The sequence below is a fragment of the Myotis nattereri genome (genome assembly GCF_964212035.1).
Source record: "Myotis nattereri genome assembly, chromosome: 2".
Lineage (NCBI taxonomy): Eukaryota > Metazoa > Chordata > Mammalia > Chiroptera > Vespertilionidae > Myotis > Myotis nattereri.
In genome coordinates this window covers 83,932,073-83,956,948 of record NC_138076.1, presented here as the reverse complement: position 1 = coordinate 83,956,948, position 24,876 = coordinate 83,932,073, and the positions used below count along the sequence as shown (strand labels likewise).

Below are 24,876 nucleotides of genomic sequence, written 5' to 3'. Positions count from 1 at the left end.
TAGCGGAGGCACGTGCAGGTCCGCTGTGCCAGTCACTCACCTGACACCCTCTTCAACGTGTAAGAAGAATCAAATAAACCAATACAAACATCCCCCCGCCCCAAGAGATCCGGGACTGAGGGGCCTCCCGCCCAGGCATTGCATACCTGCTTCCCACCCACTTCATCCAAATGGACAGGTTAGGGGGTTAAGGGGAGGAGGAGGAATCTCTCAGGAAGGGGATCCCCAGAACCGCACCCCTGCCCTCCCTCCAGACCTGATCTCTGGGAGCACAGGGCCTGACCCCGCCCCCAGCAGATTTGCATATCCCAGACCCTCCGGTGCTTCCAGGCACTGGGCATTCCTGCATCTTCTCTGCCTCCCAGCGGCTGACCCTCACTGTCTCCTAGCCCAGAAGCACTCTGTCCTCCCCAGCTTTCAGTCTTTATAGCCTAAATGCATGGCGGGCATAGTTGCTTCTCCATGTATTTTATTTAATAAGAACCCAGCAAAGTTGCTTAGCAAATGAGCTGCTCAAACTTCATCAGGGACAACGAATGACACACCTTACTTGGCTTTGATAGCACAGCAATCTTATTCTTTTATTTTTATAAAATAGATTTTTATTGATTTCAGAGAGGAAGGGAGAGGGAGAGAGATAGAAAAATCAATGATGAGAAAGAATCATTGATTGGCTGCCTCCTGCATGCACCCCACTGGGGATCGAGCCCACAACCCAGGCATGTGCCCTTGACCAGAATTGAACCTGAAACCCTTCAGTCCTCAGGCTGAAGCTCTAGCCACCGAGCCAAACCAGCTAGGGCAAGCAATCTTATTCTTACAGACTTGATTTTTGTCATAAACAAGTGCATTTGAATCATATCAAACCAATATACATTTTTTAATGAAATGTCTCTTCATTTCTACTAATGCAATTTTACCTTAAAGCTTATGCTGTATAATCTATACTAATAAAAGGGTAATATGCTAATTAGACCAGACATCTTCCGGACATCCATCCGGACAGCCTTCTGCACAAAGCCATAGTGGGGGGCTGAAGCAGAGCTGGTTAGGGGTGACCAGACTGGCAGGGGAGTGCAGTTAGGGGCAACCAGGCCAGCAGGCAGAGGCAGCTAGGGGTGGTCAATCAGGCAGGCAGGTGAGCAGTTAGGAGCCAGCAGTCCCGGATTGCAAGGGAGATATCCCCCAAGGGGTCCAGGATTGAAGAGGGTACAGGCCGGGCTGAGGGACACCCCCTCACACAAATTTCGTGCACCGGGCCTCTAGTAAATAATATATTATAAGCACCCCAGAAGCATCTTTGTTATTGATTGATTTTTTAATATGTTAAAAAATTTTAATCTTTTTAATTATTTTTTTTTAATTTTTTCTTTATTGATTAAGGTATTACATATGTGTCTTTATCCCCTCATTGCCCCCCCCCACCCCCTCACTCATGCCCTCATGCCCCCTAACTGTGTCCATTGGTTATGCTTATTATATGCATGCATACAAGTCCTTTGGTTGATCTCTTACACTTACCCCCACCTTCCCCTACCTTCCCTCTGAGGTTTGACGGTCTGATTGATGCTTCTCTGTCTCTGGATCTGTTTTTGTTCATCAGTTTATGTTGTTCATTATATTCCACAAATCAGTGAGATCATGTGATATTAATCTTACTCTGACTGGCTTATTTTTCTTAGCATAATGCTCTCCAGTTCCATCCAAGTATTGCAAATGGTAAGAATCCCTTCTTTTTTACAGCAGCATAGTATTCCATTGTATAGATGTATCACAATTCTTTAATCCACTCATCTGCTGATGGGCACTTAGGCTGTTTCCAAATCTTAGCTATTGTAAATTGTGCTGCTATGAACTTAGGGGTGCATGTATCCTTTCTGATTGGTGTTTCTAGTTTCTTGGGATATATTCTTAGAAGTGGGATCACTGGGTCAAACGGGAGTTCTATTTTTAGTTTTTTGAGGAACTCCATACTGTTCTCCACAGTGGCTGCACTAGTCTGCATTCCTACCAGCAGTGCACAAGGATTCCTCTTTTTCTCTGCATCCTTGCCAGCACTTGTCATTTGTTGATTTGTTGATGATAACTATTCTGACAGGTGTGAGATGGTACCTCATTGTTGTTTTGATTTGCATCTCTCAGATGATTAGTGACTTTGAGCATGTTTTCATATGTCTCTTGGCCTTCCTTATATCCTCTTTTGAAAAGTATCTATTTAGGTCCGTTGCCCATTTTTTTGATTGGGTTGTTTATCTTTCTTTTGTTAAGTTGGATGAGTTCCCTGTACTAAATGTTGGAGATTAAACCCTTATTGGCGATGTATTCCAGGGATGCAAGGATGGTACAATATCCGCAAGTCAATTAATGTGAAACATCACATAAACAAATTGAGAGATAAAAGTCACATAGTCATATCAATTGATTCAGAAAACACATTTGACAAAATCCAACACCCTTTCCTGATAAAAACCCTCAGCAAAATGGGAATAGAGGGATCACACCTCAACATAATAAAAGCCTTATATGACAAACCTACAGCCAACATCATACTCAATGGGCAAAAACTAAAACCATTTCACCTAAGAATAGGAATGAGACAGGGATGCCCACTTTCATAACTCTTGTTCAACATAGTACTGGAAGTTCTAGCCATAGCAATTAGACAAGAAGAAGAAATAAAAGGTATCCAATTTGGAAAAGAAGAGGTAAAATTGTCATTGTTTGCAGATGACATAATACTGTGCATGGAAAATCCTAAAAACTCCATCAAAAAATTATTAGACTTAGTAAAAGAATTCAGCAATGTAGCAGGATACAAAATTAATGCCAAGAAATCTATGGCATTTTTATTGATTGATTTTTGAGAAAGAGAGAGAGACATTGATTTGTTGCTCCACTCATTAATGCATTCATTGGTTGCTTCTTATATGTGCCCTGATCCAGGATCAAACCTGAAACTTTGGTATATTGGGATAATGCTCTAACCCAGTGGTCGGCAAACTCATTAGTCAACAGAGCCAAATATCACCAGTACAACAATTGAAATTTCTTTTGAGAGCCAAATTTTTTAAACTTAAACTATATAGGTAGGTACATTGTTATTAACTTAATTAGGGTACTCCTAAGCTGGCCTTTGCTAAAAACATCCTCAATCTGATTGAGGTACATTCGCTGAGGTTGACCCCTTCCAATTCTCCCATCCACACTCGTCTTGTATACTTGTTTCGTCTATCTTTTGCCACCCCCGCGCGATTTGCGGACGCGACTAGCACTAACCACTGCACAGTGAGACTGCTGACTGGCTCACTTAACTCGTGCATGAATCGCGCACGCCTCCCCCATGCTGCATTGCCCATTGCCCAACCAAACGACACCCCCCACTTCTTCTAATGCCACTTCTTCAAAATACACTCGCCCAGGCCGAAAACCGACTTCTGCACATAGGCCACAAAGTTTCAATTGCACTGTACGTGGTATTTTGTGGAAGAGCCACACTCAAGGGTCCAATGAGCCGCATGTGGCTCGCGAGCCGCAGTTTGCCGACCACTGCTTTAACCAACTGAGGTACCTGGTCAGGGCCCCAGAAGCCTCTTGATGCTCCTTTCAGTGTCTCCTCTTCTATCTCCAAAGACAACTACTATCACTCTTTTGCATCTGGCTTAGTTCTCTAAACATTTCTGACATCCAGCCATATGAATATGTGTAATTGTAGGTTGTATATTCTAATTGTCTTATAGGATTATATTGTGTGTCTCTGCTACGAGTTATTTATTCATTTTCTGTTGAGAATTTGGGTAGTTTTGGGCTCTTACAAGTAATGTTGCTATCAATATCCTAGTACATGCCTTTGCTGTGCAAACATGTGGATTTCTGTTGGATATACACCTAGAAATGGATTTATGGTCATAGTGTATGCAGTATGCTATGCTTTATTAGATAATGCCAAGTAGTTTTCCAAAGTGAAAATAAAATAAGATTGTACCAATTCAAATACCCACCAGTAGGTGTTAAACCTCACCAATACTTGATATTTTTTTCATTTATATGTATATACTTTTGAGTTGAAAGATTTACAGAGTGGACTTTCTCATACCAGCCTCTAGGTTCTGTCTTATCTATCTATCTATCTATCTATCTATCTATCTATCTATCTATCATCTATCTATCTATCTATCTAGATTAGACTGGCCTTCTGGCAACATCCTAATTTACTTCATTGATGATAGAGAATGGATCAGATGGATACATACAGATTTACATATAATCATGGAGAAGAAGCCTATGACTTTAGTGACTTTGGAGTAGTCAACTGTTTACTCCTGCCTGATGTTTATTATCATATACATTTTATAACAAAAATAAAGACAGTAAAAAATATATCATTCACAATCCATAACTGTGGATCATGCATATCACTAATAAATTTTCAGTTCCCTTGTTCACAAACATATCTAAATTTTATATGGTTGTAATAATAATGTATACATAATTTCATATTATGCTTTTTTAACTGAATGTTATATCTATAACTCTGTCTCATGTTGTTTCAATATTTCTTTATTATATTTTTAGGATGTTTCCAAAGTTTTACTATTCTAGAGAGGTCTGTACAAAATATCTTCACCAACTTACCTTTCCTTTTACTTAAAAGTTAATCTTTTAGTCAAGTCTCTTTCCACCACCATTTATCACCCCTTTGCCCTCTTCCACCATCCCCATCTTCTTTTCCCTCTAGCAATCACCATATTTTTTTTTTGCTTAATCCCTTTACTTTTTTCACCCAGCCCCCCAATCCCTTACCCCCTGACAGCTGTCCGCCTGTTCTCTGTATTTATGAATCTGTTTCTATTTTGTTCATCAGTTTATTTTGTTCATCAGATTCCACATATAAGTGAAATCATATGGCATACATGTATGCCTTCCTGTAATGGCTTATTTCACTTAGCATAATACTCTCCAGGTCGAGCAGTGTGAGGAGACGAGATCGACCCCCGGACCGAGCAAGGCTCGCGCACTGCTGCATCCCCGCGTCCCGCTCGGACGTCCCGCCACCATCGCCATCATGCCCAAGAGAAAGGCTGAAGGGGATGCTAAAGGAGATAAAGCCAAGGTGAAGGACGAACCACAGAGAAGATCTGCCAGGTTATCAGCTAAACCTGCTCCTCCAAAGCCAGAGCCCAAGCCTAAAAAGGCTCCTGCAAAGAAGGGAGAGAAGGTACCGAAAGGAAAAAAGGGGAAAGCTGATGCTGGCAAAGATGGGAATAATCCTGCAGAAAATGGAGATGCCAAAACAGACCAGGCACAGAAAGCTGAAGGTGCTGGAGATGCCAAGTGAAGTGTGTGCATTTTTGATAACTGTGTATTTCTGGTGACTGTACAGTTTGAAATACTATTTTTTATCAAGTTTTATAAAAATGCAGAATTTTGTTTTACTTTTTTTTTTTTTAAAACTATGTTGTTAGCACACAGAACACTTCATTGTTATTTTTTGGGGGAAGGACATATAGTACTAATAGAATATCTCCAAAGCTGGACTGGCATAGGGGGGAAATACCTTTCCCTTCTAGTTTTGAGAAACTTCCTCTTGGTTCCTGGGAGGAGGGATCTCTTGATGTTGACACACATTAGCCATCGTGGCACAAACACCTTGTCATGTGGGAAAACTAAAATTCTTTTTTATGTCCTTTTCTCCCTCTCCACTTTAAGCATAGACTTTGGCTCTCTTAAGCCCAGAGACCTATTGGGACCTGACCCAAAAAAATTGATTTCCAGTATGTTGGGCAATCTGACTTTCCAGTGTCACTATTGTGATGGCACCCTTCAAAAGAGCAGCAGTTCTTTTTTGGATTGTGGATCTACAGATTGATATTCTCTGCCATTTTCATTTCATTTCCTGAAAGTCAGGGTCGGCTTGTGAAAAGTTGTTAAACAACATGCTTAATGTGAAATGTCAACCCTCACTCTAAACTTTCCCTGTTCAGAGCATCAGATGAAGACTTCATTGGGTTTTATAGTGGCTTTCTGATTTTGGTAGTTCATTGAAGAAGGGAGTTTGAAGTTGTTGTATACTGTTAACGATTGTCTGCCCATGTCCTGCCTGAAATACCATGATTGTTTATGAAAAGTATCTTTAATAAAGCTGGATACAGTTTGGCTTGGAAAAAAAAAAGAAAAAAGAAAAAAAATACTCTCCAGGTCCATCCAAGCTGTTGCAAAAAGTAAGATTTCCTTCTTTTTTATGGCCAAGTAGTATTCCATTGTGTAAATGTACCACAACCTTTTTATCCACTCATCTACTGATGGACCTTTGGGCTGCTTCCAAATCTTGGCTATTGTAAATAATGCTGCAAGGAATAGAGAGGTGCATATATCTTTCAAATTAGTGTTTTGTGTTTCTTTGGATATATTCCTAGAAGTGGAATCACTGACTCATAAGGCAGGTTTTATTTTTTAATTTTTTGAGGAAACTCTAAACTGTTTTCCACAGTGCCCCAATTTTTGGGTACTGAATGCATAATGCAGTATGCAAATGATATGTTATGAAGATGTACACTTGAAACCTGTATGCTTTTATTAACCAATGTCACCCTAATAAATTAAATTTAAAAAGGAAAAAAAATTGAAATAAAATTTACCTTGAAGATACACCTTCACCAGTACAAAAATACATATGAACAAGGTACATCACTGTTTGTAATGAAAAAATACTGGGGAAAAACACTCAGAGGTGATTGGTTGCATAAACTATGATACATTCACACAATGACATACTATGCAACTGTAAATAAAAACTAAAGAATATGTGAAAAAACATAAAATAAAAAATTAATCATTTAGTTTAAATTTCTAAGAGTGTGATTACTGAGTAGAAAATTTATGGTTCACTTTTTGGCTCTTAATTTATCATGTATCTTTCTTCCTGAAAGTTTTTCCACCATTTATACCAGTGGAATCCGCTTCTTGAAAAACACAAGAGCTTAGATTTACTTACAACAACAAATACTTTGTTAGTTCATGAACAAATAAAATATATAGCACGTAATAAAAGTAAATTTTTTGCATTTGGAAGATTTAAAAGTTCTTTATTAGTTTTATTTGTACCAAATCTGGAATCCAAGTTTCTACCAGAAGGTCAATAGATAAACAAATACTGCTACAACCATACAATGGAATAGTATTTAGCAATTAAAAGGAAGGAATCGTTGACACATGTGACAACATAGATGAATCACAATATAATTATGCTGAGTGAAAGAAACCAGTAAAAAAAGATTACTTACTGTGTGATTCCACCAGACATATAAGACTCTATAAAATAAGAACTAATCATAGTGATAGGAAGCAAACCAGTGGTTTCTTGGGGACATGAGGTGGGGGTGGGGAGGAGCAAGAATGAGGGATTACAAAGGAGCACCTGGAAATTTATTGGGGTGATGGATATATTTACTATCTTGATTGTGGTGATACTTTCATGAGTATATACATATGTTAAAACTTAACATTTACACTGTAAATATGTGCAGTTTATTATATATAATTATACCTCAAGCTGATTCAAAAAGTAAAATGTCTTGCCCAATATTTCCTTGAAGATCAATGAGGAGCATGGGTTGCTATTAATTTATTATTATTATGTATTATTGTCAGTTTAAAGGACACAGTTAAACCCATTATACAACATAATAATAGTAAAGCAAAAGAATTCATGTCTCTAATTTTTTATCCCCCAAAACATATGTTCAAGTCCTAATCCCCTATGACTATGAATGTGATCTTATTTGAAAACATGGACTTTGCAAATGTAATCAATTTAAGATGAAGTCATTCTGGAATAGCGTTGGCCCCAAATCAGATGATTGGTGTTTTTATAAGAGAGGAGGATGCACAAGCAAGACACATAGAAAGAACTCCATGTGCAGATGGAGGCAGAGTTGGGAGTGATGTCGCTACAAGCCAAAGCACACCAAGGACTGTTGGGAACCACCAGAAGCTAGGAAGAGGCAAGGGAGGATTCTTCTCTAGAGCTTTCAGAGTGGGGATGGGGGTGGACTTGCTGACACCTAGATTTCAGACTTATAGCCTCTAGAACTGTGAGAGAATAAATGTGTTTTTTGAAATTATCAGAAGTGATCATTTGTTACATCAAGCCTTTGGGAACTAATGTTCTTTTATCAATTAGTTTACTGTGATTTTTTTTAAAACTAGGTAATACCCAGGGGAAAATACAAGGTAGAAAATTTGTATTTAAAAAAATGGACTTGCTTTTGTTCTCTCCTTGTTTCTGTTTGCTGTCCTAAAGCCAATATGTTAACATCATGATTTTATATTAATATAGGAAGATAGTTGTTATCAAAGTGTTATCTGTGGATGCCTGGTGATTCCTGAGATATCCCAATGGGTCTGTGAGGTCAAAATTATCCTAAATTTTGCTTTTCTTTTCACTGTTTTAACATTTGCAGTGAGAGTGCAAAAGCAATGGTAGGTAAAACTGCTGACATCTTAGCAAAAATCAAGGCAGTATCACCAACTGCACTGGTAGCCATTTTATTCTTGAGTACATGTCTTTTTAACAATCTATGTTATGAGATGGGAAGTACAAATACAGTCTTTCTGTTATATACAAAAGTGCAAAAAATTCACAACACCTGTATGGTTGAGTTATGAACTGAACCAGCAGCTTTTCCCATGAATATCAGTTTTATTTGATAGACAGGTTATTCAGATTATTCAGACTTGAATAATTGGCAACATGCCTTTTCATGCTCAGAGATACTCTTTCAAAGACAACAATCTTAGAGATTACGTTTTCTTTACCAAGAATGACGTCCTGTAAAAGTTTAAGCACAGGTCAGGCTCAGGAAGTCATAGGGATTCATTTAAGACATGGTAGAAACCAGGCTCTCTTACCTTCCCACTACCTTCCCATTCCACTAAACAAGACAGATGGCTATCCATATTTCATACATCCTCTCCTTGCATCAGAGTTAATGCTGCAAAAGAAAGAAATTCCAGGTAGAAAAACTGTCAAGTCAGATATTACACAGCCACTTAATTTTTATTTTGTAATTTTCACAATCTGAGCAACCAAGTAGAATACATACAGGAGACACTGGAATGTGGCATAATAAAATTCATTTGATCAGGAATACAGTCATCCATGTTCTTATCTCCAGCTCAGCTTTTATTTATTTATTTTTCTCTCTCTTTCAGTTTTAATGTCAACTGTCTTCTGGGTTCAGCACTCACTTTGACAAAAGCTACATTTAGTTGCAAATTGAAACATGGTGCATAGCTGCTATGATTAAGGAATTCAGAATCTTATCAAATATATAGTGCCTTGAGGGCAAAAGGAAATGCTGAGGGAAAAACATTTCAATATTGCAATGTACAGATGAATGCCTGAAGTAAATATTAACTGTTATTTCTGCAAACTTTCCCACTGTTTCATATACTTCATTTCCCCCCCATTTGTGAATCTACAACGTATTTGGGCAACATTATGGGCTTCTGCTCATGATGAGTCTTCTCTGCAGGCGCTGGGTCAGTGTTTGCAGCTCAGCTGGCTGGTGCCAGAGCAGAGAGCTCCTCTGATTTGATTCCACCCCAGGCAATGAAGGATTTTCAAGGTTTTCCTCTTAATATTTGGCTTTACTTGATAATCCTAGAGCATGCTGGGAAATCTCAGCAAGAGAAAAAATTTAGTAACAACAGGGAGGCCTGCTTGGAGAGTTGTGGGTAAGTATGAAAACTTGTGAGTGTAACTACTAATGGCTCTTAAATATTCTGCTTTTCATAAGGTTTTCCTTTTTTTAAAAAAAAAGTATGCGGGCTTTGGAGGACAGGAGGTTTTAGAAAATCCAGCCATCCCCAGAAAGACAAACACATGGTTGAGTCATTTTCCAAGAGAGAAGCCTCTAGTCAGTAAGGTATATAGAACCATATGGTCTAGCTTGCAATTTAGAATTTCAAAATACAGGAGTTGGCAAAGGATTACATGGGTTTTGGCCTCACATCTTTATCATCATTTTTCTTTCATATTTGTTGAGCATTGACATAGGGCTTGGCAGATGCAGGATAGAGGGCATGCTATCTACCTCTGATAAACATTGGAGAAAGGACTCAATTCAGAAATAAGCTTTGTAGCCCAGAAGGTGGCTAAATCCCAAAAGCTTGAAGGATTTTATTGTGCAAACCAATTTCTCATGTGTTTTCCTTTTTATTGTTTCTCCTTTTTTGTTGTTTGTCATTGTTTACATGTGATCACTAAGACTGTCTTGGAAATGTTAGCAAAATGCAAGATTCTTATTTGGCCTGGGTGCTCCAGATGTGAACTGACACCAAAGAGGCAGTGGTGAGGATGGGCCTTTGCACCGTGCACTGGGGGAGAGATTTCATTGACTGGGTGATAAGACTTTGAGGGAGTTTGTACTTAGAAACAGCTTTCTGAACATGCAGCAAGTATGTGAGGTAGCTGCTCTGGACATGGAGGGAATCCAGCCACAGGTGATCTGTGTACAACATGTCCCATAGAAGTATAAGAAGGCTTCCTCATGACCTTGTACACATAGGGCTAATAGATGTGACAGCTAGAATGACTTTGGGGAGCTCTATCTGCTGGAAATAACTTCACCTTAACTTAACTGAATTCAGTTTACTTTATTAGGTTCCTATTAAGAAAATTGCATGAGGCTTGAATGTAATTAATTCTTGATTTAGATAGTATTAGCCTCATTTTAAATTTTAGGAAAGAGAATTATGACAGTAAGTGGTTTATCCAAGTTCATACAATTGATTCTTCTTGCCAGGTTATCTTCATTTTAAAAACAGAGATGACTTTCTGTAACAACAAATCAATCTCTAGCCCTGATTAGTGACTCTATAGCTTTCTTTTTTAAAAACATATTTTTTTCTAGAGTGCTTTTAGGTTCACCACAAAATCAAAAGGATACAGAGATTTGCCACATTCATCCTGCCTCTCACACATGCATAGCGTCCTCCATTGTTAACATACCCTCCAGAATGGTACATTTGTTACAATTGATGAACCTACATTAACACATCATTATCGCCGAAACCGGTTTGGCTCAGTGGATAGAGCGTTGACCTGCGGACTGAAAGGTCCCAGGTTCGATTCTGGTCAAGGGCATGTACCTGGGTTGCAGGCACATCCCCAGTAGGAGATGTGCAGGAGGCGGCTGATCGATGTTTCTAACTCTCTATCTCTCTCTCCCTTCCTCTCTGTAAAAAATCAATAAAATATATTTAAAAAACAACCAAACAAAAAAACCCCACATCATTATCACTCAAAGTCCATAGTTTACACTAGGGTTCACTCTAGGCATGGTACTTTTTATGGGTTTGGACAAATGTATTATGATACAGATCCATTATTATGGTATCATATAGAGTACTTTCACTTCTCTAAAAATCTTTTGTGCCGTAGCTGGTTTGGCTCCCTGGATAGAACGTTGGTCTGTGGACTGAAGGGTCTCAGGTTCGATTCCGGTCAAGGGCATGTACCTTGGTTGTGGGCACATCCCCAGTAGAGGGTGTGCAAGAGGCAGCTGGTCGATGCTTCTCTCTTATCGATGATTCTAACACTCTATCCCTCTCCCTTCTACTCTGTAAAAAAAAAAAAAAAAAATCAATAAAATATTATTTAAAAATCTTTCGTGCCCTTCTTATTCATCTCTTCCTACTGCCTTCCCCATTCCACACCTGGCAACCATGATCTGTCTCCATTGTTTTACCTTTTCTAGAATGTCATATAGTTGGAATCATTAGATGTATCCTTTTCAGATTGACTATTTCCACTTAGTAATAGGCTTTTAAGGCTTACCCATATCTTTCCATGGCTTCATAGCTCATTTCTTTTTAGTGTTAAATAATATCCTATTGTCTGGATGAACCACAGTTTATTTTTCCATTCGCCTACTAAAGAACATCTTGGTTGCTTCCAAGTTTTAGCAACCTTAAACAAAGCTGCTATAAACATTCACATGCAGGTTTTTAGTGGACTTAAGTTTTAAACTCCATTGGGAGCACAGTTGATGGATCTTATGGTGAGACTATGTTTAGTTTTATAAGAAACTGCCAAACTGTCTTCAAAAACGGCTGTACCACTTTGCATTCCCACCAGCGACTAATGAGAGTTTCTGTTACTTCACATTCTCACCAACATTTGGTGTTGTCACTTTAGGATTTTGGCTGCTCTAAAATTCGTTTAGTGATTTCACTGTTGTTTTAATTTTCATTTCTCTGATGACATATGATGTGAAGCATCTTTTCGTATGCTTATTTGTCATCTGTATATCTTCTTTGCTGAAGTGTCTATTAAGGTCTTTGCTCATTTTTTAATTGGGTTGTTCATTCTCTTGTTGTTGAGTTTTAAGAATTTTTAAAATAAATTTTGGATAACAGTTCTTTTTTTGTTGTTAATCCTCACCCAATTCATTGATTTTTAGGGAGAGTGGAAGAGACAAGGAAAGACAGAGAGAAACATCGATGTGTTTAGGGACCAGGACAGAACTCAGGATCCTTTGGTCTGCAGGCCGATGCTCTATCCACTGGGCAAAAACAGCTAGGGCTGGATAACAGTTCTTTATCAGATATGTCTTTTGCAACTATTGTCTCTGTGGCTTGTTTCCTCATTCTGTTGACACAGAGCAGTTTTAAATTATAATTTTATTTCTTTGTTTTTAAGGGGATTGATTTTCTAATTCCTTAGGTTGGACTCAGTTTATTTATATTCAGCCTTTCTTTCTCTTTAATAAAATTACTTATGACTACAAATGTTACTTCAAGTACCTCAAATTTTGATAGGTATTATTTTTGTAATTGTTTTAAATTTTTAGTACAGTTTCTCCATTGACTAATGAATTATTTAGAAGTGTATTTTAATTTTTTAAATACTTGGACTTTAAAAACGTTTCTATCATTGATTCCTCATTTAATATTAAAATCAGAGAATGTAGATTATGATAGAATTCTTTGTCATTTATTCAGACTTTCCCTATGTGGTCAGTTTTCATAGATAGTTTGTGTACACTTGAACAGAATATTTATTCTCTAGCTATGTTCCATAAATGTATGAATATGTTTTTTAATATGTATATTAACGTAGGAATTATTAATTGTATTCTTTAAATATTCTATAGATTTACTGATTCTTTGCTTGCTTCATCTCTAAATTACTGAGAGAGTGTCCTAAAATCTACTATGGTTGTTAATTTTCCCCTTTCATTCTATAACTTTTTGTTGTATATATGTGAAGGTATTTTATTGTGTGCATACAGTTTTATAATTTTTACAGTTATCTGGAGAATTAACTTTTCATTAATATGTATAAGCCCTCTCAATTAATATAATGATTTTTCCCCTAAAAGCTTATTTTTGGCTTGATATTATTTTGACTACACCATATTTTTTGTTTAGTACATGCTTAATGTGTAATTTTTCTATACTTTTAATTTTTCTGTGGATTTTTGTTTTAGATGTTACATTTGTAAATTTTGTTTTAAAAGTGACTATTTAAAAAATTATAGTTTAACATTTTTTATTTTTTAGTTGAGCAATTGAATCCATTTTCATATACTTAGATCTACATTTTTTTGGTCCTTTTTTGTGATTTTTGTTTGACCAAACTCATTTTGTGTAGTAATAAGTTTGAGCTTTTCCCCTTAAGGCAGTGGTTCTCAACCTTGGCTGCACATTAGAATCACCTGGGAATCTTTTTAAAATCCTGATTTCTGGGCCTCATCCTCTGGAAATTCTGTTTCTTTGTTATGGGGTGGGGCCACAACATTAGTAAGAATTAGTAACATTATAAGAATCTATAAATTCAAACAGCCTGATTTTTCTTATGGATTCTATGAAATTTCAAGATAATCTTTCCTTCCACCTTAGCTCACTTCAGCAGCTTTCTAGGCCCAGTGTTATGTTCCACTGTCCACGACATAAAACTTCCCCAGTCGTGTGGAGGCTTCCGATAAGAGCTCTGAGCTTGAACATACCATGAGATTCACATTAAGTGGCTTCGGTCCCCTAGTTTTTCAAGTGTAGGTGATTAATGTTTCGATAGAGTAAGCTGCAAAATCGGTTTTCAAATTGTAATGTACATATTTTAAAAGTAAAAATCCTTTTAAATTAGCAAAATCTGCAATTCTAGGTCCTAAATGAAAAGGCTGAATTTCACTGTGTTTCAGGGGTAATCTAAGTTACCAAAATAGGATGCTGATTGTTGATGTCCCTTCTGTTGTAGGATCACCTCTATTTTATATTAGGACTAGTGTGTCAGTGCACTAAATTCGTGTACTGGCCAGGGGGTCCCCCAGCCTGGCCTCTGTCCTGTCACAGTGCGGGAGCCCCATGATCAATCGCCCCAAAGAGGTAGGCCCTGCCCACCCATCCGGGGCTCCTTGATGGATTGCCCCAAAGAGGTAGGCCAGAGCCGTGGACCCCCAGGCCTCTGTGCCACATGGGGACCCGCCAGACCCACCTCCTCTGTGCTGCGCAGAGTCCCGGAACCCACACTCCTGGCATCGCGGAGCTGGGAGGAGGTGGGACTCCCAGGCAGGCTCCGTGCCATGCACGCATCATCAAGCCCAGCCCCACCAACCTGCACATGCCCCCTGTGCAGGCAGCCATCTTGTGATGGTGTGAGGGCATCACATGTGAAGGCGTGACAACTACTTAGCCCTTTATTAGTAAGGATGGGAAGAGGGTATGGTCTGTGAGATATATCAGTTAAAAGATATTGCTTTTAACTGGTCTTCTTACTTCTATTCTTGTTCTGGCTAATTTATGTACATATTGCCATTGGAATAATTTTTAAGTCAGTTGAATCTTACAGATAAAGTAATAACTTTATAGTTTGTATTAAAAACTATTTCCCAGTCCAATCCCCACCTGTCATTCTGATCTCACCTCCATTCCTTCATTGCTACCTCCAAACACCCCATTCACACACACAGGAAGTTTTAGCCACACATGGTATCTGCTCGCTCTTCTTTTGCACATGCTATTGACACTGCATGAAATACTCAGGACTCTGTTTCTAACTTTATGATCTCAAGACCCAGATTAAATATCATGTTTTCTTTTGAGCCATACGGAACCTACCTCCTATAGCTGTTCCCTCCTCTGGCTCCCAAAGCACATTAGAAATTCATCATTTGATGGAATTTACCAATCATAGTCTTGTATTACGTAAGTTCAAAATATTGCAGCAGTGAACATTCACAAGAATAGCTACACAGGGATTAACGTTTCTTTTTCAATTTACCGTCATTGTTTTTGTCACTTCCAATCTTGCTTCTACTTGGCTCTGGGGTGAAAAGAACAAAGAAAAGAATTACTGACGAGGAGCCATAGACTTAAGTAAATAAGGGAGAAGGTAAAGATGACTAGTACTAAGGAGTTACAGCAAGGAGAACAGAGGGGATGTCTACCTGGGCCTGCTGTTCTCAAGTGGCCACCTGTATCCAGGGGATGCACAGGAAGTAGGCGTATGTGAACCAAAGATTCCCAGCATAAAACACAGTGTGCTTAAGTCTAAGAAAAACCAGGATTATATTAAGCATGTGAAAAAACAATTACCTTCCCCAAGTGTTGATATTTCTACAAACCTCACATTAAAATATTCATTCAGTTTTTACTTAAAATTTGTATAAGTGTAATAATCTGCTAACCAAAATTTTTTTTAAAAAATATATTTTATTGATTTTTTACAGAGAGGAAGGGAGAGAGATAGAGAATTAGAAACATTGATGAGAGAGAAACATTGACCAGCTGCCTCCTGCACACCTCCTACTGGGGATGTTTGATTCTTGACCAGAATCAAACCTGGGGCCCTTCAGTCCGCAGGCCGACGCTCTATCCACTGAGCCAAACCGGCTAGGGCAAACCAAACTTTTTAAAAGATGACTGTTCAAGGCTATACAGTAGTCTGGTAATAATAGTAACAGCTGCCATTTTTTCAATGTCTATTAAATCCCAAGCACTGTGAGGGATGCTTCACAATTATATTTTATTTTTATATATTTCATTTTGTTTAATCTGCACCAAACACTGGTAAGAATTTAGAACTGATGCCCAAGCCGCAAAATAACTTGTTCAATGTCACCCAGTTTGTGACTAGAATGAAAATTAGAATTCCAGTCTTTCTGCCTCCAGGCACATGCTCATTCTATCATACTAGGTTGCCTCACCCAGTAACTTCTGAGAAATATCATCTGTGAAGAAATAAAGAGGCTCTCAAAAGCTGGGCCTGCAAACAAACACCTATAACTCAACAGCAAACAATTCTACTAGTTAAAGAAAATGTATTTCAGAAGTCAATTTGGCATCCCTAAACACAGGCCTACCACAGAATAACTGCAAACATACTTGAAATAAATGATCCAATGTAGTTATCTCTTGAGGGTTTTCCATCCCCGTCCAGCCCTACAGGAGGCTCTGACATCAGGCCAAGGGCACCAAGTGAAAGTTGTGACCTGACACCTGTGCACGACTCTATCCCATATCACATTCTTCTCTCTGCTTCTCTTGACTTCCTGTTTCCTGTCCCTGTGCCTGGTCACAGCATTCCATGTACAACTTTCTTTATTGCATTCTAACACACTTAACTCGCTGCCTTACACAGGGATCTATGCCATCTTGGCATAGACTTGGTGATTCCCCTGACCTCTAGTTGGCAGTGCAGACCCAGATGACCTGGACAGATATGCCTGTAATGTTTATCTGAGAGTGATTGGAAGACTTCTTCTATCCAGATTACATTGGCTTATAAAATATTTGAGTTGAATGAATCAGGACCTTTGGTGAGTGGGGCCTTGAATCTGCACTTGGACCAGCTTTCTCACTGATTCTCATGTGACCAGTGTTTTATAAGTACTGCCCTAAGTTTGATGTGATCCCTAGGCATCCCTGTCATTTTTGTTTTCCTCTGCATGACACCCCACATGAGAGGACTCCTGGCCTGACCCAAATACACCATTACTCTGTTCCATTAGTGTGTTTAGCTGCAGGTTGTTTATATTGCTTGGGCCTTTTAGAAAATGATATACTGAGAGTGATTGCCTACCCTTTGCAATCAAAAATGTAATTTTTTTCTTTACTTCAAACATAACCTATGTTTCCCCAAAGCCTCACTTGTTTGTGGGTACAAATAAACCACACCTACCTAATACAAGACCTCAATTCCCTGCAAAATTCTCCCTGAGTATTTCTGAGTGGTTTGGGAGGTGCCTTGCAGGTGCTCTCAAGCCCGCTTCTCCACGCTGTGCTGCTGGTCAATATGTGTAGCTTTTGAAGCCATTTAGGCTATGCCTCTGCATGAATCTAAGGCTGGTGGCCTCCCTGTAGACGAGAGATCTCCCTCTGCTCTCATAGCCTCAAACCCTAGGGAAACTAGGAGCGGGGCGGTGCTCCCAGGCATCCTGACCATGATGGAGCCACTCTGTGCTTGGCATAGAGGTGAGGAGGATGCTGTTTGCCTTCACTATGTGTTGTATTTATTTTTTCCATCTAAGCATCACTTTTACTCTCCTGGGTCTTCAAAGTCCCTTATGAAACCATTTCATTCTATTTTTGAGTGTAGCTCCTCTCTCCAACAACCCAGACAAACACTAGCCTGTATTTCCAGCCCAGTCATGTCCCTGAATGCCCAGTAGTAAACTGTATACCCCAAACAAAACCTCTGTGAAAAATATACTCCTTATGGACCCTCTTACAAGCTCATCACACATCTCAATCATGTCTGAATCAGTGTTAAGTTAGGTTAGGACTCTTCCCGCTACCCAACACACATGTGCTATGTTTCTGATTCCCATGATTCCAGTTTGAGAGCCACTCTAAAGAATACCCTGTGAATAGCTTTAAATAAACTTAGAATGTAGGATAGGCTGTCAGAGTGAGAGAGCCCAAACCATACTGATCCTGCAAAGTACTTATTGTCCCTTTACAATAGGACAACTGATATTTAATTGGAGGATATGAAAAAAGAGAGAGAACTGAACCACAAGCAGAATTCAGCATTCTAAATGGAACACATTCTTCCCCACCTTCTTGTTCTTTTACCATACAGTGCCAGCTGCCACCAAAAACTGTTTCTAAACCAATTACCTTTTCTTTATCAGAAGGGAGGATAAAATCTTAACAAAGGAACAGATGAGTGCATTGCCATCGGTTCTCATGATTCCATAACTGCTTTAGAAAGGAAGTTGCATCTTTGCAGAATTATTATCAATCAGCCTTTATTGCTTCAGCTTTCTTTATTGCATTCTAACACACAAAGTAATGAAAACATATAATAAAGAGAATAAAACACGCAATGCATCACTGTGCAGATATTGCAATCATAGCAAATCCAATGTAAATGCCCTATGGGGAATACTTGAGCCTTCCAATACATTGCTAATAGTTTGCATGATACTACATCACATTATTTATCTACTAAACCTGTCATGCTCTGCTAAATATCATGCCAACACCAACCCCAAATAGCACTGCTTCTTCCCATCCTCCAAACGGAAGGCATATTTCTTTGCTGTCACTCGTTTTAATGTTTTCAAAGAGTCGCTCCAGCTCCTGAATAATTAATGCATAACGATTGCTAAGCTACGGGTAGTTTACTATTCTAGCCCCTCTGGTCTTAGCAATGTTGCTTGCTTTAATATGCACTTCGAATTGGAACCAAGAGGTAGTAAAAGTCATTAAGACAGCATGAAGCTCAGTCAATAATGATTTACAGAGTTTGAAAGCATCTCGAATTTTTCATTCTTGGCTCTCAAGACCCATCTGCTGCTCATTTCTGACGTGGTCTCCCTTTTGCCAATGCTTCTCTGATGACAAGGTTTCCACTTACTTAAAAGTGTCAACACTCAAGAGTTCAGATCAAGTATACACTTCCTCTGCAGTATTTCCAACTCTGGAAGAACATTGGCAATGACTAAATACACTTGGAATATTTTTTGTCAAATATACACGTCAAGCAGCTTCATGATCTCACACAGTATGGGTACTTAGAGTAAATTTTAAATAATAATAGTTATAAGGGTGATTTACCCTAAGGACCATAGAAGGGACTTAAAAAGCTAGCTGAGAGGGCTTTAGAGAGAAGGAGCAGGAACTTTCTCATGTTTAGAATGCAGAGTAAGAACATGAAGACTGGTGCTGCTATGTGCTGTTTGTGGTTTCTGCTCAATGAGATTCCTACAGATCAACTCAGACTTTAATGATCCCCATGTGCTATAAGCTGTTTCATCTCAAATGGCAGAGATGGGTTATTTTAGTGCCCTTGCCTGTGACCTGGAATGATCAAATGCTCCAGAAATATCTAACGAGAAGACATACTATGGCAGGGTCAATTCCCCTTGGGTGGGCATCAGAAAAGAACTGATGCTTGGTTGCTTCTGGAAGGCCAATGACTCAAACTTTATTCTCCTGTTGTTTGGTCTGGGGATGAACATACATTATACAATAGAAAATGAGTCAAAATATGTGTGGGATGGTGGTAAATAAAATAATATGTTGTAAATACCATGCCATGTTAACCAAATTAACCATTTACAGCTTAATTGCTCAGTATCTTCTTTTGTAGAATATTATGTCTTTCCCTTCCTTTGGGGGTCCCTCAAATGTCCCCACTAAATAAAAAAATTAGAAATAAATATATGAAGGCCTTGAATCTAGTTCAAAAGATTGAAAAAAGATCTGAATTTGCTTATGGTAGGAGATAGTGTTAATTCTTTAAGGTGGTTCAGAAAAGTGAACCCTGGTGACCTATATGTTAGCATGAGTCTAAAAGGTCAAACTTTCTATTTCCTCTTCACCCAGCAGACCAAACCTTATGTACTGTAATTGGTGCTTTGCCCTTTCCAGCTCTTTAAACTGTTGCTAGATGTGGCATTGGGTTAAATGAATGAGACCCCTGTCATTGGTAGAGTAAATGGAAGTGAGACTAAATGTGTGCATTGCTCCATAACTGGGATTGGTTTGCTAATGAATCATTTGTCAGAGAAGGGCGGTGCGGAAGAGAAATATCTGCAGAATGACCTAAGAAGCCCCCACAGTATGTTTGTAATTAAATACCAGTCTGAATATCAAAATCTCTGAGTACTTTGGAGAAACAAGACACTGACTACAAATCAACCCATTAAGTCAGACTCCTTAAAAGTGAAATAACCTCCACAGCTTACAATGTGCAGTGCGGCCACTGGATGCATTGTTGGTCTAATGGTTGGTTGCTGATTGCTATAAAACAAGAGTTGGGGTGAAAGTATTCAGGGAATCTCAGGGGAGGACACAAAATGCTTTGGTTCTGCCCTAGGGACTCTCCTTACCCCATTGCTCTACCCCTCCAGGTGGCAGAGCCTCACTCTCTTTCCAGTTGTTTGTGGTTACTTTTCCTTGTGACCCATGCCATTGAAGGTGTGTGTGTGTGTGTGTGTGTGTGTGTGTGTGTGTGTATGGGGTGGGGGTGGGGGAAGTTACTACCCATATCAGGTGATTTGAATGGAACAGAGAAAAGGTCAAATGAGCTTCACTCCTGCTTGTCAGCTGTGACCTGAGTGCTGGCTCTGCCACCATGAAGCTCCCCGGTGGTAAAGCCAGACAGCCTCTCAATGGTCCCCCATTTCTGCACAGCTCTCTCCTCTTCCTTTCTCCCAAGAATTGAAATCATTTCCTGGACTGAGTGACACGGGGGTCCAAAGATACTGTTTTTCCAGATCTGTACCTACACTTTAGCTTGTCAAATATGAGCGGTATCTTTAACCCTATTGTTCCCTCTCCTCTGCTTTAATACTTAAAAGCCTTAAGTTGGAGGAGACACCTTGTGGAGCATATGAAGAAATTCCAAGGAGGGAGAAAGTTGATGTAGAAGGGAGATTGAACACAGTTAAAAGTAAAAATAATGTTATTCTGCTATAATTATTACTAGATATGCAAATAACTTTCTAAAGTTTGTGTGACCATGGGTAAGTCATTTAACCTGTCTGTACCTCCGTTTTTGTCATTTGAAACAGGTATAACAATTGCACCTAACTCCTAACATTTTGAGTGTTGAAAGATGTAATACATATAAAGTACTTCATGTAGTACTGGGCATGTCACATAGAGATTGGTAGGTTGCCGTAGGAAGAACACACGAGGCCAGAGTGGTGAGGGATTATGAATTTATTTGATCATCCACACACCAGGTGGCTGAGCATGGATGGCTCCAGCACTCAGTGAGGGGAGTCTGCAGCTTTTAAGACTTTTGGCAGGATTTTTCTGGGCGGAGACTTCTTTATGCATACCCGGAGGGGAGAGAATGGAATGTGGTCACCACAAGTGAAATGTGGTCTTCAGCAAAGGGAATGTCCATAGTGAAATAACCTGAAAAGCCAGTTCCCCTGGGAAGGGTATCAACTCAATTGCTCCATCAGACCTAACAGAGATACTCTTAATGTAAAGGAGTGAGCCATTCTTACCACTTTAGAGGGCTGTAAAATTAATACAACTTCCGAAAGCTCCTAGTCATGGTCAGGGATCAGGTCATATTCTGTGACACAGAATATGGGATTTAATATTGGGATTTAAAGTCAGAGGACCTGGATTTGAATCCTGGTTGAATCTCTTACTATTACTTGACTTTAGACCAATTTACCCAATATGTTTGTTTCCTGTGCTGGACAAATTATCACAGACTCTGTGGCTTAAAACAACAGAAATTTACTCTACAGTTCTAGAGGCTAAACGTTCCAAATCTGTTCCGCTGACCCCAAATCAAGGTGTCAACAGGGCTGTGCCTCTCGGAAAGCTCTAGGGGAGAATCTACTTCTTGCCTCTTCCAGTTTCTGGTGGCTACTGATATTTCTTTTTAAAAAATATGTTTTTATTGACCTTTTTAAAGAGAGAGAGAAAGGGAGAGGAAGAGAGAGAAAAAAACATCAATGTAGGAGAGAAAAATCATTGGTTGCCTCATGCATGCACTCTAACCAGGTATGCAACCTGGATATGTGCCTGGACCGGAAATTGAACCAGCAACATTTTGGCACAACAAACGATGCTCAAGCAACTGAACCACAATGGCCAGGACACTGCCAGCATTTCTTGGTTTGTGGCAGCAACACTCCAATTTCTGGCTCCATGATCACATTGCTTCTTCGTGTGTGTGTGCGTGTGTGTGTGTGTGTGTATGGGTGTGTGTGTGTAACCTCCCTCTGCTTCCAGTTTATAAGAACCTTTGCGATTGTATTTAGAGCCCACTGGATATTCCAGAATAATCTCTCCATCTCACACCCTTAATTTAATCACATCTACAAACATGTTTTTTTCCTCATAAGGTAACATTTATAGGTTCCAGGGATTAGGACCTGATATTTTTGCAAGGCCCTTACTCTGCCTGATACCCCTGACTTCTATTAATGTAGCTATTTCATCTGTAAAATGGGAATAATTATACCTAACTCACAGGTTATTGAAAGGATTTATTCTGTAATGTGAAAATTTCTTATTAAGGCTAATGTGCTATACAATAACTGTTGAGAGAGATTTTCAAAAACCCATTTAGACTATTGCCCATGGTCCTGTGGCAAGGTGTAGCACACAGTCTTAAGTCTTCGAAATGGTGTCAGGATAAAGTTGATAATCATAAGAAGCTGTCAGCTTTTGCTCATTTCAGATACCACAGGCCTACTCTTTACTGGATACTCTTCTAAGGAATGAAATGACAAAGATAAAAAAGCCATGACCCCGAGGAACTCGATTCCTGATCTATACCATTTGGTGTGCACAGACATAGAGTTTGGGTACATTGTGATAGGTGGGATGATAGGATGATGCTATGGTATGGAGTGGGCATGGCAGAGGCCAGGGCTTCTCCTCTTTATGGACAGAAGCATGGGGAACACTCATCTTGTCTATAGATCTGGTCCCCCTGGGTTGCTTCATAGTCACAAGTCAAACAGATCATTCCTATGCCCTTTGGCTCTTGGATTTTGGAAGGGAATGGATGGCAATGTTGTAGAATGGGGTAAAGGCATGGACTTTGCTGCTTGACTTTTCTCCAAAGCTTGGGGGGTCGCAGAGAGTTGTATTAAGGGGATGCTTTCAATATAGCACAAAGAGCCCAGGAAGGCTCTCTGTTCTTCTCTTCCACTTTCCAATTTAAACATGCCTGAATATGTAATCATTAAACCAAATAAATTATGAAATACCCAGTGACAGCTGGTGGGTTTGATGGAGCTGGCCCTGGAAATAGATTTGTAATTCTGTTGTATTGATGGGAAGGAAGATGTTGATCAGTATGTTCCTAATTCATTTTCATGCTAGCAAAGGCTGCAGCCTCATGATTTCCTGTCAGATCCCTTGTTCAGCTTGCAATAGAGGTAGGCATGGAAATGTGTCATTCATACCTATTGGGAATAAATGTTGTTTTCTCTCTCCAAATGTATTGTTTCAGCACTCTAATTATTATACGAGAGCTGACAATTAGAGTTCTGGTTTCAGAGAAGCTGATAAATTATGCGGATCCTATTGAACAGACAGGGCATATTTATCAAAAGGTAACAATTCCTGGCAGAATATTCAAAAATAGCAACTGATTGGCTCAGCCAAGGAGTTTTAAAGACACTTGAAAGAGGGTGGTGTTTGGGGGAAGCTTCCAGAGCTGAGAGTGTTGGCAGTCCCAGGAACATAGTAAGAGTGGCAGGAATGTGCTGATGTGCTTAGGGCAGTGATTTTCAACTGGAGTGCCACAAGAATTTTTAAAACATGCAATACCTGACTATTTAATCAGGAGCTCTGACCTCTTTTTTCCTTAGATAGTCAAATAAAAAGAATGACAAGAGCCAATGCAACAATAACTTTCCAATGTGAATGTGGTCTTGAACCATAAATATGTAGGTCATAAAATAGAGTTGAATCTTATTAGTCATGTTGCATAATAAGGTTGTGTCTGATTGGTTAATTCTTGGTACCAGAAATCCTTATATATAAGTAGAGGCACCCAATTTTTTAAAAATTCAATTTGGAGCAAAAAGTGAATTGCTTTTTTTGGTAAATCAATCAATTTGAATATTTTTTGCCAACCCTTTGATTGGCTTGCAATATTTCTGTTGAGAAATCAGCTGACAGTTGTAGGGGTGCTCCCTTGTACAGAACTAACTGTTTTTCTTTGGCTGTTTTTAAGATTCTCTCTTTGTCTTTAACTCTTGGAATTTTAATTGTGATGTGTCTTGGTCTGGGCCTCTTTGAGTTCATCTTGTTTGGGACTCTGCTTCCTGGACTTGTATATTTATTTCCTTCACTAGGTTAGGGAAATTTTTCTGTCATTATTTTTTCAAATAGGATTTCAATTTCTTGCTCTCTGTCATGTTGATATGCTTGAACTTGTCCCAGAGCTCCTTACACTATTCTCATTTTTTTGAATTCTTTTTTTTCTGTTTGGATTAGCCATTTTCTTTTTCCTTATTTATTCCAAATTGTTGATTTGATTCTCTGCTTCATGTACTCAACTGTTAATTCCATGTAACTTATTCTTCTTTCAGTTAGTGTTTCCTTCATTTCTGACTGGATCTTTTTAAAATGGTTTATATGTCATTTTTTATGCAGTTAAAGTTCTCACTAAGCTCCTTGAGCATCCTTATAGCCATTGTTTTGAATTCCAAATCTGGTAGTTTGCTTGCTGACATTTCACTTAGTTCTTTTCCTAGAGATTTCTCCTGTTCTTCCACTTGAGAACTGTTTCTTTGTCTCCAAATCCTTGTTGCTTCCCTGTGTTTGTTTCTATGTATTAGGTAGGGCCACTACATCTCCCAAACTTGATAGAGTGGCTTTATGTGGTAGGTGTTTTGTAGGGCCCAGTAACACAGCCTCCCCAGTCACCTGAGC

General features: G+C 39.0%; 1 protein-coding gene across 1 annotated transcript; it reads left to right on the top strand.

The window, feature by feature from the left end:
- Positions 1 to 5,027: 5,027 nt before the first annotated feature.
- Positions 5,028 to 5,461, top strand: LOC308512992 (non-histone chromosomal protein HMG-17). Its single transcript, XM_081082756.1, has one exon. It carries the CDS (start codon positions 5,063 to 5,065, stop codon positions 5,333 to 5,335), a length of 273 nt encoding a protein of 90 aa, XP_080938882.1. The 5' UTR covers positions 5,028 to 5,062; the 3' UTR covers positions 5,336 to 5,461.
- Positions 5,462 to 24,876: the final 19,415 nt, after the last annotated feature.